Here is a 13374-nt window from a genome sequence, read left to right on the forward strand (position 1 = left end):
TTAAAACTGTAGGGCTGGCTAATAGCCTGTCTGAGAAAACTAGTCTAAATTCAGCATTGTAAAATTTTGGATGCATGTCACGCATTCAAGTTAGTGGGCTGTAAGTCTAATGCTATTTATTATTCAAGCTACAGGCTCCATCACACTCCTACCAGCCAGCTGTCCACCGGCACTCGCCTCTGCCTCTCCCCCAAACTTTTCTATCCTCCAGCTATCATTCTCTACTATAAATGTCCCCCCTCCGAGTGTCGTGTGCTGTGTCAATGGGGCAAAGCGTGTCTGGAGAAAAAAATGCTCTCGATTGAAAATGTTCCTTGTAGATAGGGGGAATTAACCAACATAAAGTTACATTTCTTTTATTTTTTTAATCGTTAAGAAACTATACCACGTAAAATAAGAAGTGTGTCAAATTCACAACTCACAACAGTTGATCCAAGTACAACTCATTTGCATTTGGGAAACTGAACCCACAGCTCAAGTGAGACAACCCTCTCTCTTTCCAGATAATGGTATGATCTAAGGACAGATGTCCCACCAGAGAACGGAACGCCGCCCCCCAATGCCCATCACACATCTGACTTGAGAAAGACTCGACATGCTGTGAAGTCCTCAGGATTGCTGGACCAACGCGTTTAGAAGGTAAAAACATTCACATTTTATGAACGTATTGTTGTTATATGGGAAAATGAGAATACAGTTACAGTGACAGGGTATTTCACTCTGGTTGAAACAATGTAGACAGGGATAAACTATGGGCAACTGATACAAAGTATAATTCGATGTTATATTGCAGCTATATGAGTTCTGTGTGACTGAGGAGGACTTTTTCAACTCTGAAAAGTATGCTTTATTTCAGACATCAAACATTTTGTTTTACTTTAGATGAGTCACTCTCAGACATCCTGTTATTTTACATGGCTATTATTTGTCTGATAAACTGTGAGTCGTGACAATTGCTAAACAATTGCTTCCCAGAAAAAAATTGCAATAGTCCTGGAATATTACTCAGCGAGAGTGTGTCGAGTCTAAACACACTAGTCATTTCAATGACACAATAATGAGTAGATCCTGCCACATGTTGAAGGCTATTTAACACAGGAAGAGGAGACACAAGTAGCTAATGTAATGGTCTCACATAACAAGCCTTTTGTCTGAACAAAAAATTTCCACTACACAAGAATGTTGTCCATTTGAAATTGTTGTCAAACAACTCCCACTGACCTGTAACACCTCAGTGTTAATTCTGCTTCAGCACTTGCAAAGTTGAATTGTTTACTTGTGACAAGCACATAGATGATTTGACAAAATGACCCGTAGGGTAAAGGAAAAGAACCAGAGATACTATGAAAGGGCGAAGAAGCTAAGTCAGTCAGTCACACATCCTGTTACCATCATTTACAGGGGTTGACCACTATTAACTCGTCTTGAGGCCCGGAGAGTCCAAGAAAGCCATATGTCTTGATCTTGGAGAACAATGGAGGATCTCTGCTTAGGTCTCTGTATTTATATTGTCTTTGGTCTGCAACAGAGGTGCTGTGTCTGGCTAGAATATGGCCTCCACCTCCAGGGACCAGGAAAGTATGTGTTGCTCATTACTGTAACTTTTATTATTGTCTCCATTGGAAAACTAAGCCTCTAATAATGATGACACCGTTCTGACACCTCCCGAGTGGCGCAGCGGTCTAAGGCACTGCATCTCAATGCAAGTGGCGTCACTACAGTCCCTGGTTTGGATGCAGGCTGTATCACATCCTGTCCTGATTGGGAGTCCCATAGGCCAGCGCACAATTGGCCCAGCGTCGTCCGGGTTCGGCCCGGGGTAGGCCGCCATTGTAAATAAGAATTTGTTCTTAACTATATATAGTATTGATGGGCATTGAATTGGAGTTTCATTTAGATCAATGATGATCAATAATCAGTCTGCTGATTCATTCTCTCCATTCCCTCTGTATATATATACAGACAGAACAGAATGGATCTATTTTGCTCAATGGATGTTGGCTGTTGACCAGCCTCTGAAATCAGACATACTGTAAAGTCGTTTGGTTTCTTCCATAGTATCAGCATACCCTAGAGAATCTTAATTACAGGCTTCACATAGGCCTGGTTTAGTTTCAGTTGAACACACATGCGCACGTACACATACACACACATACACACACAGGCATCCATCACTGTTTCCTAGGGTAGCTAGCCCCCGTTGGTAATTCCAGCAGCCTAGACCCGACCACAGTGGTAATGCAATGGTGTTGGTGGGCTACATTCCAGGAGAATCCCAGAGGCACGCGCACACACACACACACACACACACACACACACACACACACACACACACACTCTTCCAGAGGCTCATGGGATTGGATGGTGGATAACAGGGAAAGTCTGGGAGACAGACAGTGAATCCTCGCCATCATCCTCTCCTCCTATAAACAAACTGTTTCCCGTTAGATGCTTCATTTTCATGGTCCAGCGAGCAGAGGGGAATGAGGATGGGTGTAACCGTAAGCTACTATCCTGAGAAACCCTCCTTAGATAGCTGTCATCGTTTGCTGTGATCATCCTCACAGGACTGGTGTAATTAGCTTGTTATGACAACAGCAATGAAGTCATGTGCTATAGGGTGGAGCATAAGGTAATGGCAATACTTCTACAGGAAATGCTGAGCTAATTGGCTATTCTTGACCCAATGGAGTGATTTGTTGATTTTCAAATTCACCCCTCCTCAGTCCTCACCCTATGTTTTCAACAATCATACTTGTATACAGTATGAAGACTATGGCAATATTAAATGTCAATATGAGGATGTCAATGCCCTGGGGAAAGGCTACCTACGTAAGAGTGGTGTTAATTGACTACAGCTCAGGGTTCAGCACCATAGTTCCTTCCAAGCTCATCACTATGCGAAGGGCCCTGGGACTGGACACCTCCCTCTGCAACTGGATCCTGGACTTCCTGACGGGCCGCCCCCAGGGGGTGAGGGTAGGCAACAACACATCCGCCACGCTGGCCCTCAACACGAGGGCCCCTCAGGGGTGTGTGCTTAGTCCCCTCCTGTACTCCCTGTTTACCCACGATTGCGTGGCCCGCACAATTCCCAACACAATCATTAAGTTTGCAGATGACACGACAGCCTGATCACCAATGACGATGAAACAGCCTATAGGGAGGAGGACAGAAACTTGGCAGTGTGGTGCCAGGACAATAATATCTCCCTTAATGTGAGCAAGACAAAGGAGCTGATAGTGGACTACAGGAAATGGAGGTCCGAGCATGCCACATTCACGTCGACAAGGCTGTAATAGAGCGGGTCGAGAGCTTCATGTTCCTCGGTGACCACATCACTAAAGACCTATCATGGTCCAGACATGCCAACACAGTAGTGAAGGGGGCACTACAATACCTATTCCCCATCAGGAGGCTGAAAAGATTTGGCATGGGCCCTTAAATCCTCAAAACGTTATACAGCTGCACCATTGAGAGCATATTGACTGCTCGGCATCCGACCGCAAGGCGCTACAGAGGGTAGTGCGTATGGCCCAGTACATCACTGGGGCCGAGCTCCTGGCAATCCAGCACCTCTATGCCAGGCGGTGTCATAGGAAGCCCCTAAATTGTCAAAGACCAACCACGCAAGTCATATACGGTTCTCTCTGCTACCGCAGGGCAAGTGGTACCAGAGCGCCAGGTCTGGGACCAAAAGGCTCCTGAACAACCTCTATCCCCAAGCCATAAGACTGCTGAACAGTAAATCAAATGGCTACCCAGACTATTTACATTGACCCCTGTTTATTATCTATCCTGATTGCCACTTTTACCCCTACCTACATGTTGGGGTATTACCTTAATTACCTATACTACCTCGTGCCCCTGCACATTGACTTGGTACCGGTACTCCTTGTATATAGCCTCATTATTGTTATTTTATTGTGTTACTATTTCCTATTTTTTATATTTAGCGCATTTTTATTAAAAACATTCTTACTTTTTAACTCTGCATTGTTGTTCTGATGTTTTGCACTCTTTCCCCACCCTATGTTGTCAGTGCTCACATACAACAATTATACGGGAAATGTTGTATGTTTTGGCATAAGTTTACAACTTCTAGAAGGTCCTGAATGATGCTGTATCCCAACCCAACTCTTCCACCCACCCACTCAGTAGATATAGGCTCCAGGTAACCACAGACATTGTGAAAGTCTTAGGAGAGTTATGGGGTGTAAGTGGGCAGAATACCACATTACCCTGCCTCTGCCTGCGTCTGATTAGCCAGTTCCTGTGTTCCTGTTGCCGTCTCAGTTTTATATTATTCATGTGGCTGCGTCAGGGAGTCTAAATTCCCCTACCTCACTCCACTCCACTTCACCCACTCAGACTCAGACCTGTTCATTTCCTCTCTTTGAGAGGAGGTATTCTAGCCTGGAATCGAAAATCATATGCTCTGAATGTGCTCTGTTTCTGCTCATATCAGTTGTCATTCAAGGCTAGAGTTCCTCTTCCTTCCACTGTCTCACTGTAGGCCCCTATCTCAGCCACAGCTCTGTTCCTTTCCCCGCTCCTCCTGCTCTGTTGTCTCACTGTTGGGCCAAGCAAACCACCACTCCTCCTCGGCTGGAGCTGGATCCAGCCCATCCAGAGGTGTCAGCAGTTATTGAACCCACAGTAAATTATGCAGACTGGTGGCTGGATACAGGGGAAATGGAGCCTTTGTTTGCCTCTGTGTTTTCAGCCAACAGCGCTAGACTATAGCATGCTGTTCACTCATTGTGCTGCTCTGGCTTTCTCAAAGCTGCATCAGTCCACATGACTTACACTGCTTAATGGACAGAGGATGGGCCGATATAGGCCTACCCAGCCAGTGGGACTCAACACAATAACATCCTGGCAAGGGGTTTCTCATGATCCCTACAGGAACAGGCCTGATACCCATCTCTAAACATCACTGCTCTAGATAGGACCAGTGGATTACTTGGACTTGGTCACACACAGCGGCTAAGTCTACATGACCTGAATGTGAATAGAGACATGAGCTACATGAGCTCCTTCTGCCCGTTGACATACTGAAGTTGTGTTTTTAGACATAGATACAGAAGATACATATCAGCAGCCCCAATAGTTGCTCGGTCTGAAGGAAGTTATTTCCTGTGTTATAAACGTCTTCTGGTGTGTCCGAAATGGTATCCTATTCCCTAGATAGTGCATGACTTTTGACCAGTTATGGTCAAAGGATGTGCACTATACAGGGAGTAGGGTGCCATCCTACACATACTTGTACTACTGACCTGTTACAAGGGATGTCAATGATATCTTATAATCTCGTTAGCTGCCATAAAGAAGTCCTTTGTGATCTGCTGAAATGTGGAGGAGAGGAAAGGTACAGCTACAACTGATGACAGACACGTGAATGAAAATAAAGTTATTCACCTAGAAACTAAATATAGATTTTTCTAGTCTTATCCTTAGTTGACTTCCTCAACTCCCCCCAACTCATGTCAGATGACATGAGAATCACGTCTGTCAATGAGTCAGCCTTCACTTACTCTCCTGCTATACAGATGTAAGATCTCCATTTGAGGCAGTTTGCTACAGCAGGAAAATAATCCTGCAGCAACTGGAAATTATGTGGATTATAATTAATGGACATTTTTTGTTAGGGCAAATCAAGTCTGACATTTTAAAGTGAAAATTACAAACTTTAGAAGCTTTTTTAAACCTTGAATAGACGACAAGTTTTCATTTCCGGGTGTGCAGGAAAATGATCAGAAACAAAAGAGTGATCCAATTAAGATCCTACATCTGTAGAACTCTAACATGATTTTCAACTTGCGATTCTGTCCCCTATTCTGGGCTTTATATGTCACTTTTAGACTCTCTTAGCTTCAAGGACCACCTACAGTATATAAAGTGGCAGATTATTGAATAGTCCATAAACATGAGTTGCACACATACACATTTTTTATGTGTTCTACAGTGTGAGAATGTGTCAGTGAAATCAGAGATGTGCCAAATCATGAATCTCCAGTGGCTTTAAGTGAGCTGTCTGATGCTACAGAGACAGGCTAAGCATTGAGACATTCTTCCACTTCAAAAGCCCCTTGAGGGTTGTTTCTCTGGACACCGATTGAATGGAGAGCTGGTGTGTGTGCGTCTGTGTGTGTGAGACTTTGGGAGGGGGGAACAGGTGCAGTCCATGAGAGGGTTAATTTCCTTGCCTTGCAGCCATCTGCTTTCTTCCGGGTGCTTTTTGCGGGTCCGTCCCTTTAAACACCCTCTGACATACCTCACGGCGACACACAACACACACACACCCTCCCGGAGAATGTTGTTGTGCCCTGTGACCGTCGCCATGGCGCCCGGTTTTGGATTAACCCCTGGACCCCTCGCACATGTGCCGAGTCAAGCATGGAGGCTGCTGCCTATTGTAATAGGAGAACAGGGGAGAAGAGGATGGAAGCAGGGAGAAGAGGGAGATGGGGGTAGCACTAGTGGGGACTAAATCAGTGTTTAAAGAGCCATTTAGCATCAGGGGTGGGAACGGATGATTGTGCAATATTTTGTAACAGTTTTTTAGGTGAAGCAATTTTTCACTTTCCTGAGTGATCTAAACATTGGATATGTTTTTTTGTGTGAATAATGAGGATTTATACAATCTGATGAAACTATTTAACTCTTTTCCAACAGGTATTGTTTTAACACTGTAAAGAAGACCTTCCAACAGCCATGATGGATAAAGAGGAGATCAGTGACACTGACAGTGGGATCATACTCAACTCTGGTAGGAGCTTAACACATCAACAATGCTGAACTTTAAGTCTAGGTGCAGATATAAACTTTATAGAAAGCACTGAACATGTTATTAATGCTGAGACCTAAATATTTAAGCTGTTTTTACAATTGTATGTGCAAATATTGAACTTTAGAGATAAATTCAGGAGCTAGAAATTTAGTGATAGTATAGTTTCCTAAGGACTTGAAGCGAGTCGACCATCTCTGTCGGCGCCATCTTGCATCTAGTAGGTTAGCTACAGATGTAGGATCTTAATTTGAGCCAGTTTCCTACAGCAGGAAAATAATCCTGCAACAACAGGAAATGTGAATTATTATGTGGATTATAATGAATTAACTATTTTTGAAGAGGTTGATACATTTTTCACAAGGTAAAATCAGTCTGAAATGTCAAAATGGAAATTACAAACTTTAGAAGCCTTTTTTAACCTCAAATACACTATAAATTGTACATTTCCTAAATTGCATAAAAATTATCCTGCAACAGAGTGATCAAATTAAGATCCTACATCTGTAGAAAAAACATAATTCATAATGATCGTTCATTTTGTGATATAAGCTCCAAATGTGGCACCATGTGATGCTTATAATGGGGGCCTGTGCTCTGTTTTAAACGCTCCATTAACATCACCTCCTATGTGTGATGCAGGTCCCGACAGCCCCACGTCGCCGGTCAAGGACTTGACCACTCACACCCGGGCCATGAGGCTGAAGCATCAGGTTCTGGAGGAGAAACTTGAACTGTGTCTACTGGAAATCAAAAAACTCTGCATCAGAGAGGCTGTGAGTAGTCACACTGGAATTAGGGATCTAGTCAACACAGCGTCTTACCCATTAGAACAAAAGGACATCCTCAGAGTTTGAGGTGATATTTGGGAACGTGATCATGAGAACGTGATTCCAAATCACCTCTTCTACATTTAGAGTTGATGGTTAAGATATAAGAAGTGTGTGTTTACAAACAAATCGACTTGATTTGGGATTTGCTTTATTTACAGGAGCTGACAGGAAAACTGCCGCCAGACTACCCTTTACTGCCTGATGAAAAGCCCCCTCGCGTTCGCAGGAGAATAGGAGCGTCCTTCAAACTGGACGACAGACTCATACACCAGGATGGAGAGGTACAGTATAGGCTACTCAGTTTGGTTTTGTTTCTTTTGAAATGCAGCCAGGTGTAGCAACATCTCTCAATGTCTTGCAAGGTTCAGTACGAAGTTCATGTATTGCAGTTTCCACAAAGTTTTTTGTAAAAATGTTAAATAATTGCTCTTCCTGCGCCTCCCGAGTGGCGCAGCCATCTAAGGCACTGCATCGCAGTGCTAGAGGCGCCACTACAGACCCGGGTTTGATCCCAGGCTGTGTCACAACCGGCCGTGATCGGCAGTCCCATAGGGCGGCGCACAATTGACCCAATGTCGTCCGGGTTAGTGGAGGGTTTGGCCAGGGGGGCTTTACTTGACTCATCGCGCTCTAGCGACCCTTGTGGTGGGCCTCGGTCGTCTGCAGGGTGACCTTGCTCGGCCGTCAGTTGAACGGTGTTTCCTCTGACACATTGGTGCGGCTGGCTTCCGTGTTAAGCGTGCAGGTGTTAAGAAATGCAGTTTGGCTGGTCTGAGTACACATGACTCGACCTTCGCCTCCCGAGACCGAGTTGCAGCGAGGAGACACGATCGAAATTGGGGAGATAAAGGGGATTTTTTGGGTTCTTGACCTTGATCGAAGCTAAAAACCATCTCCACAGGATTCAGAACTCCACTCCCTAGAAGCTGACCTGGCCTTGCAGCTCCAGATCGTTGAGGCAGCTCGTAGACTCTCAGTGGAGGATCACCTGTCTAAACCACAGAAGAAGAGCAGGCTGCAGCAGTGCAAGAGGGAGGAGAAGAAAGTCAAGGATCTACAGGAAGCTGTGTTTCAGCACAGGATCAGGAAGGAGTGCTCCTCTCCACCAATTAACAAGAAGAATAACTCAGCCAAACACAGAGGTGAGTGCTGTGCATTTGCTACTTCTGCCCCCATCTGGACACACTGGGCTCTGCAATCTGCAGGCAGGTTAGGTGCATTTCTCACTCAGTCCGATGGAGGTTGGATGGATGGATTCTCTTTTTTTTAATACACAATTGTTTTGTTATTGAATCACATAAGCAGTACATTTCATAAGAATTACGCTACAATGTTGATAATTTGCCCAACCCCTTCCCCCAATTGAATAAAGTCTTGAATAAATCCTCTTTCTGTCGCCAGATCTGTGCATTTCTGATGACAGCTCCCTGTCTGATGCAGTGGCCTTGGACGATGGTGAGTTGTTATCAACTAACACAGTAGAAATGCCAATACAATTCAACACCTCCAAAGTGTCATCATGTCTGACTCTTACTATTATGTCTCCTCTGTCTGTCCATAGACGTCGACTCTGGCCCTCTCTCTCCCTCAGCATCTGTAGACCCTCTCCTGCAATCCTCTGTGGGCTCCCTGTCCCTCCAGTCCTCCTCCTCCCAGGGCAGTCTCCAACACTCCTCTGGCCAGAGCCTCGTCTCCAGCTGCAGTGTGGAGTACCCTGAACGCTCCCCCATCCAGAACTCCCCCTGGAGAGAGTCTAGCCTGGACCAGCCCTACCTAAGACCCAACAAACCCCTCTCTGCCTGCAGCAGCAGGTCCAGGTAAGAGTCCACGTCCTTTTTGGATTGAAACCCTGTGGACTAATAATCCAGCTAGCACAGTGGATCTGGTCCAATTCCGGCTGAGAGTCAGACTCGGCCGACGTCAAGTGGCCCGAGTTTGGGCCGCCTTCGGCAGTATTACTTATGGCTGGCATGCCGGGATTGAGCTCGGGCCGATTCCTGTGTGAGTTATCAGCTGGCCCAAATGTATTACTTGGGGCTCGGGCCGATTGTGGCTACTCTCTGGCAGATGATTACACAAGCTGCTTTATATAATTAACATTTCATTATTTATTTTTCCATGTTTTCTCATTGTTTCTGTGATCAAAAAATAAAAGGAACATTTAAATGAAATTTTTTAAGAGTCCTATTTAAGTGGTATTTTAGTATTTTGATACTTTGTGCAAGGCAATTGATAAGCATGAAAAACCTCACGAGTGGCGCAGACGTCTAAGACGCTGCATCACAGTGCAAACTGCGTTGCTACAGATGCTGGTTCGATACCCACGCTGGCCGCGACCAAGAGACCCATGAGGCGACGTTCAATTGGCCCAGGGTTGTCCTGGTTAGGGGAGGGTTTGGCCGGCCTGGATGTCCTTGTCCCATCGCGCTGTAGCATCTCCTGTGGCGGGCCAGGCACATGCACGCTGACACGGTCAACAGGTGTTATGGTGTTTCCTCTGACACGTTGGTGCCGGCTGGCTTCCAGCTTAAGCATGCATTGTGTCAAGAAGCAGTGCAGCTTGGTACGTTAGTTGCAGTGAAGGGACAAGACAGTTGTAAAAAACAAATGTGTGGATGGGTAAAATTTGTATGTATAAAATGTATAATAGTCATATTTAATATGACTAAATTGGGATATTTTGTATACATTTATTTAAATTAGCATCAGGCCGCTTCTGGGAGGATTCTGGTAAGATGCCGGCAAAGTCGGATGAATTCCGGTAGACAGAAACGGCCCGATATACTTGTGCAAATTCTGGAAAGTCATTCATGTTGATTCTGGGCCGAGTTCAACACCTGATTCCGGGCCGATTCAATCAGTTCCGACCCCCCGGAACTAGGGGGATTCCTCATTGCTAGCTGGGAAAGGTGGAGCAGCTGACTGTGCAGGCCCTACTTCACTACTAAAATATTTATTCTGCTCAGAACCCCATAAAAAGTGATTTGCTTTTGACTACATATACTTTTGAACTAGCAGTTGTTATACTCCTGCCCTGCCCCCATCTCTATCTCCTTCTTTCTCGGAGCAGCAGTCCAGTAGGGACCCCAGTGTTTCCTGCAGACAGTAGAGTCCTGCCCTCCCACTTCCCCTCCATTAAGAACCTGGCTCTGAGGCATGGACAAACCCACTCCTCCAGTGCCCCCTCTACTCCAGAGCTGAACGTACGCAGACAGTACTCACAGTCCTTCAGGTAAACAACCAATGCTTCAGGACGTCAACACCATAACGCAGAATGTCATCACCAGCACACACAACGTCAACACCATAACACAGAATGTCAAAACCATAGCAACATGACTGTGTTGATTAGCTTTATTGTGTCTTCTTATGTGTCTGTTGTTGTGGACTTTGGTTGTAGATTTTTCATAAGTAACATCAATTATATTCATAAAATACATTGACTAATACATGTAATAATGAAGTTGCTGTATTAATGCACGTTATAGGGAGAGAGACATACACAAATTGCATCACAGTAGTTAACTTTTTTCTCCCCTGTCTATTTTCCTCTTCTCAGACTTCCCAAAAGTAAGCCCGCTCATGACCTGAGTGAAGGACGTGGGCGTGCCAGGTTGCCACGCAGCCGGCCGGAGTTCCTGGTTCGGTCTCCACAGTACTCTCCCCAGCTCTTGTACCAGTCCAGCTCTGAGGACAGCAGCTCTGAACACTCTGTCCCCTCTTACACCAGCTCCCCCAGCCGGGACAATCACATAGACAGGGAGGGCCCCGCACCCACCGAGGTCCCCAAGCTCTGCCCTCCTCCCTACGGCTTCCACTACGGAGCTAAAAGTCCCACCAGCCCTGCGTTCAATGGCTCCAACAGCCACAGATTTTACAAGAACAACAACCAGCACCAGTCCTCTCCCAGTTTGAGAAGGAGAATGGCGGAGGAAGGCCACTGTTCCCCTCTTTCTCCACAGGACCTGGACAGTCCCCTGGGGAGGGATCTCTACCTTTCCCCCTCCAAGGCCCCCCAGCCCCAGCACAGTCACTGGCAGCAGGAGAGACAGGGCCCCCCACCGTTATCCCCCAGGAGAGTTCTGAAGCTCCCACTCCCCTACACCCACCTCGTACGTACCCCGTCACTGAGGGAGTACCCCAAACACCTCGCCCGGGTGCAGCCCAGGGAGATGGTGTCAGAGGAGCTCAAATCCTGGCACCAGCGGAACCAGTTCCAAAATCAGCTCCAGAAGTCCCGCCCGGGTTCCCTGGAGCGGCAGGGGTCATTCAGAGTAAAGAGCCCCACGTCCCCTCACCTCCCGCCCTACATGCAGGTGACAATGCCCTCTAACACCCACCAGCATAACACACATTGATCTTAGCATAACTAGCCTCCCCCATGTATATATTAAAACATATAGATATAGAACTAAAGGAATGTGAATGTATTGTTGTGTTTCAGGGTCCCCACAAAAAGGTGATCCTCCAGAGGGCTGCAGATGGAACTCCAGTGCAGTGGTTTGTTGAAGAGGACTCAGAGATCGTTAGCCAGGTGTAACCACAGCCATGTATACTGCATATGGTGCATAATTATATGTGTATATCTATACAGTATATGTCTCTGGCTGTAACCAGGGGGGAGTCGCCCTACTGCAGTATGCTATGCTACACACGAGGAGCGAAGGACCCTCTCTAAACTATTGAGTATGTCTGTATTTATTGAATCAATGGACTCTGTGAGATTATACTGTATGTCCCTGGTGAGGGACAACTGTCCTTGACAAAATGCAGAAGACGACCTTGGCTCCATGGGTAGTTGGGTACCATAATAAGCACCTAGCTCTACCACTTGTGACATATGTATTTTATTTCATCTTTATGTAAAGAAAGTTTGTCATTTCTATGTAAGGCGCTTTGCCAGTTTATTTATTTTATTTTGAAAAGAAAGTTGATATTGTGAGTCAATTTGATTATTTTCTACAGGTTAAATATGCTAAGTTTTTATAACAAGTTTCATACATTTTTAACTGGCTATAACATTTCAAGATTACTGCTTACTGTAGACTCTCTTTGTGTGTGTTACACATATTTGCACAACAAGGTTCACCTAGGTTCCAAATTAAATTACGGCCTTCCTAATATAATCATTTATTTCTTTAATAAAATGTCTAGACTGTTTTCTTTCTCTATCTTTCTCTAACTGCCAAATCAGTTCTGTTATACTCACAGACATTATTTTAACAGTTTTAGAAACTTTAGAGTGTTTTGTATCCAATACTATCATGCATATGCATATCCTAGCTTCTAGGCCTGAGTAACAGGCACGTTTTCCTCAAGCAGTATAGGCACAATATACAAAATAAAGGAAACACCAACATAGTGTCTTAATAGGATGTTGGGCCACCACGAGCTGCTAGAACAGCTTCAATGCGTCTTGGCATAGATTTTTGGGGGGCAGTTTCCCGTAACTCACTAGAATTTTATTACATCATTTTTCATATTTTTGAAAATAGTGTTAGGGAAAATGCTAGAAAGTTGCTGTTTCTCCTTAAGCTGTAGTACACTAACAATAACACGAAATAAGCTGAATGTTAACCTGTTAAACTATTCATTTATATTAATCTAAGAGGCCTTTGTTTCTAAGTGGTTGGTTTGAAGCATGATTGTGTTGGATGTTTTCACTGCTTTGCGGTTTTGTTGTGGTACTAACCAGTTGATTATATCAGTTTTGATATTGTTTGTATATTTATAATAAAAATGCTTTATATT

The 13374-nt window shown here is 45.0% G+C and overlaps 1 protein-coding gene across 1 annotated transcript; it reads left to right on the top strand.

Moving 5' to 3' along the window:
• Nucleotides 1-565: 565 nt before the first annotated feature.
• On the top strand, nucleotides 566-13373 carry LOC139368370 (innate immunity activator a). Its single transcript, XM_071107154.1, has 10 exons — nucleotides 566-639; nucleotides 6679-6772; nucleotides 7433-7566; nucleotides 7782-7904; nucleotides 8525-8765; nucleotides 9025-9078; nucleotides 9185-9440; nucleotides 10694-10855; nucleotides 11183-11939; nucleotides 12068-13373. The coding sequence occupies exons 2-10, from the start codon at nucleotides 6718-6720 to the stop codon at nucleotides 12161-12163; spliced, it is 1878 nt and encodes a 625-aa protein (XP_070963255.1). The 5' UTR covers nucleotides 566-639; nucleotides 6679-6717; the 3' UTR covers nucleotides 12164-13373.
• Nucleotide 13374: the final 1 nt, after the last annotated feature.

The sequence above is a fragment of the Oncorhynchus clarkii genome, chromosome 16 (assembly GCF_045791955.1).
Source record: "Oncorhynchus clarkii lewisi isolate Uvic-CL-2024 chromosome 16, UVic_Ocla_1.0, whole genome shotgun sequence".
NCBI classification, from domain to species: domain Eukaryota; kingdom Metazoa; phylum Chordata; class Actinopteri; order Salmoniformes; family Salmonidae; genus Oncorhynchus; species Oncorhynchus clarkii.

What these genes read in the sequence shown, in the direction of transcription:
- LOC139368370 (XM_071107154.1), top strand. Translation starts at nt 6,718, where the DNA reads ATGATGGATAAAGAGGAGATCAGTGACACTGACAGTGGGATCATACTC. An exon ending in TCATACACCAGGATGGAGAG is followed by an intron (nt 7,905 to 8,524) that starts GTACAGTATAGG and finishes CCATCTCCACAG; the next exon opens with GATTCAGAACTCCACTCCCT. An exon ending in GCCTGCAGCAGCAGGTCCAG is followed by an intron (nt 9,441 to 10,693) that starts GTAAGAGTCCAC and finishes TTCTCGGAGCAG; the next exon opens with CAGTCCAGTAGGGACCCCAG.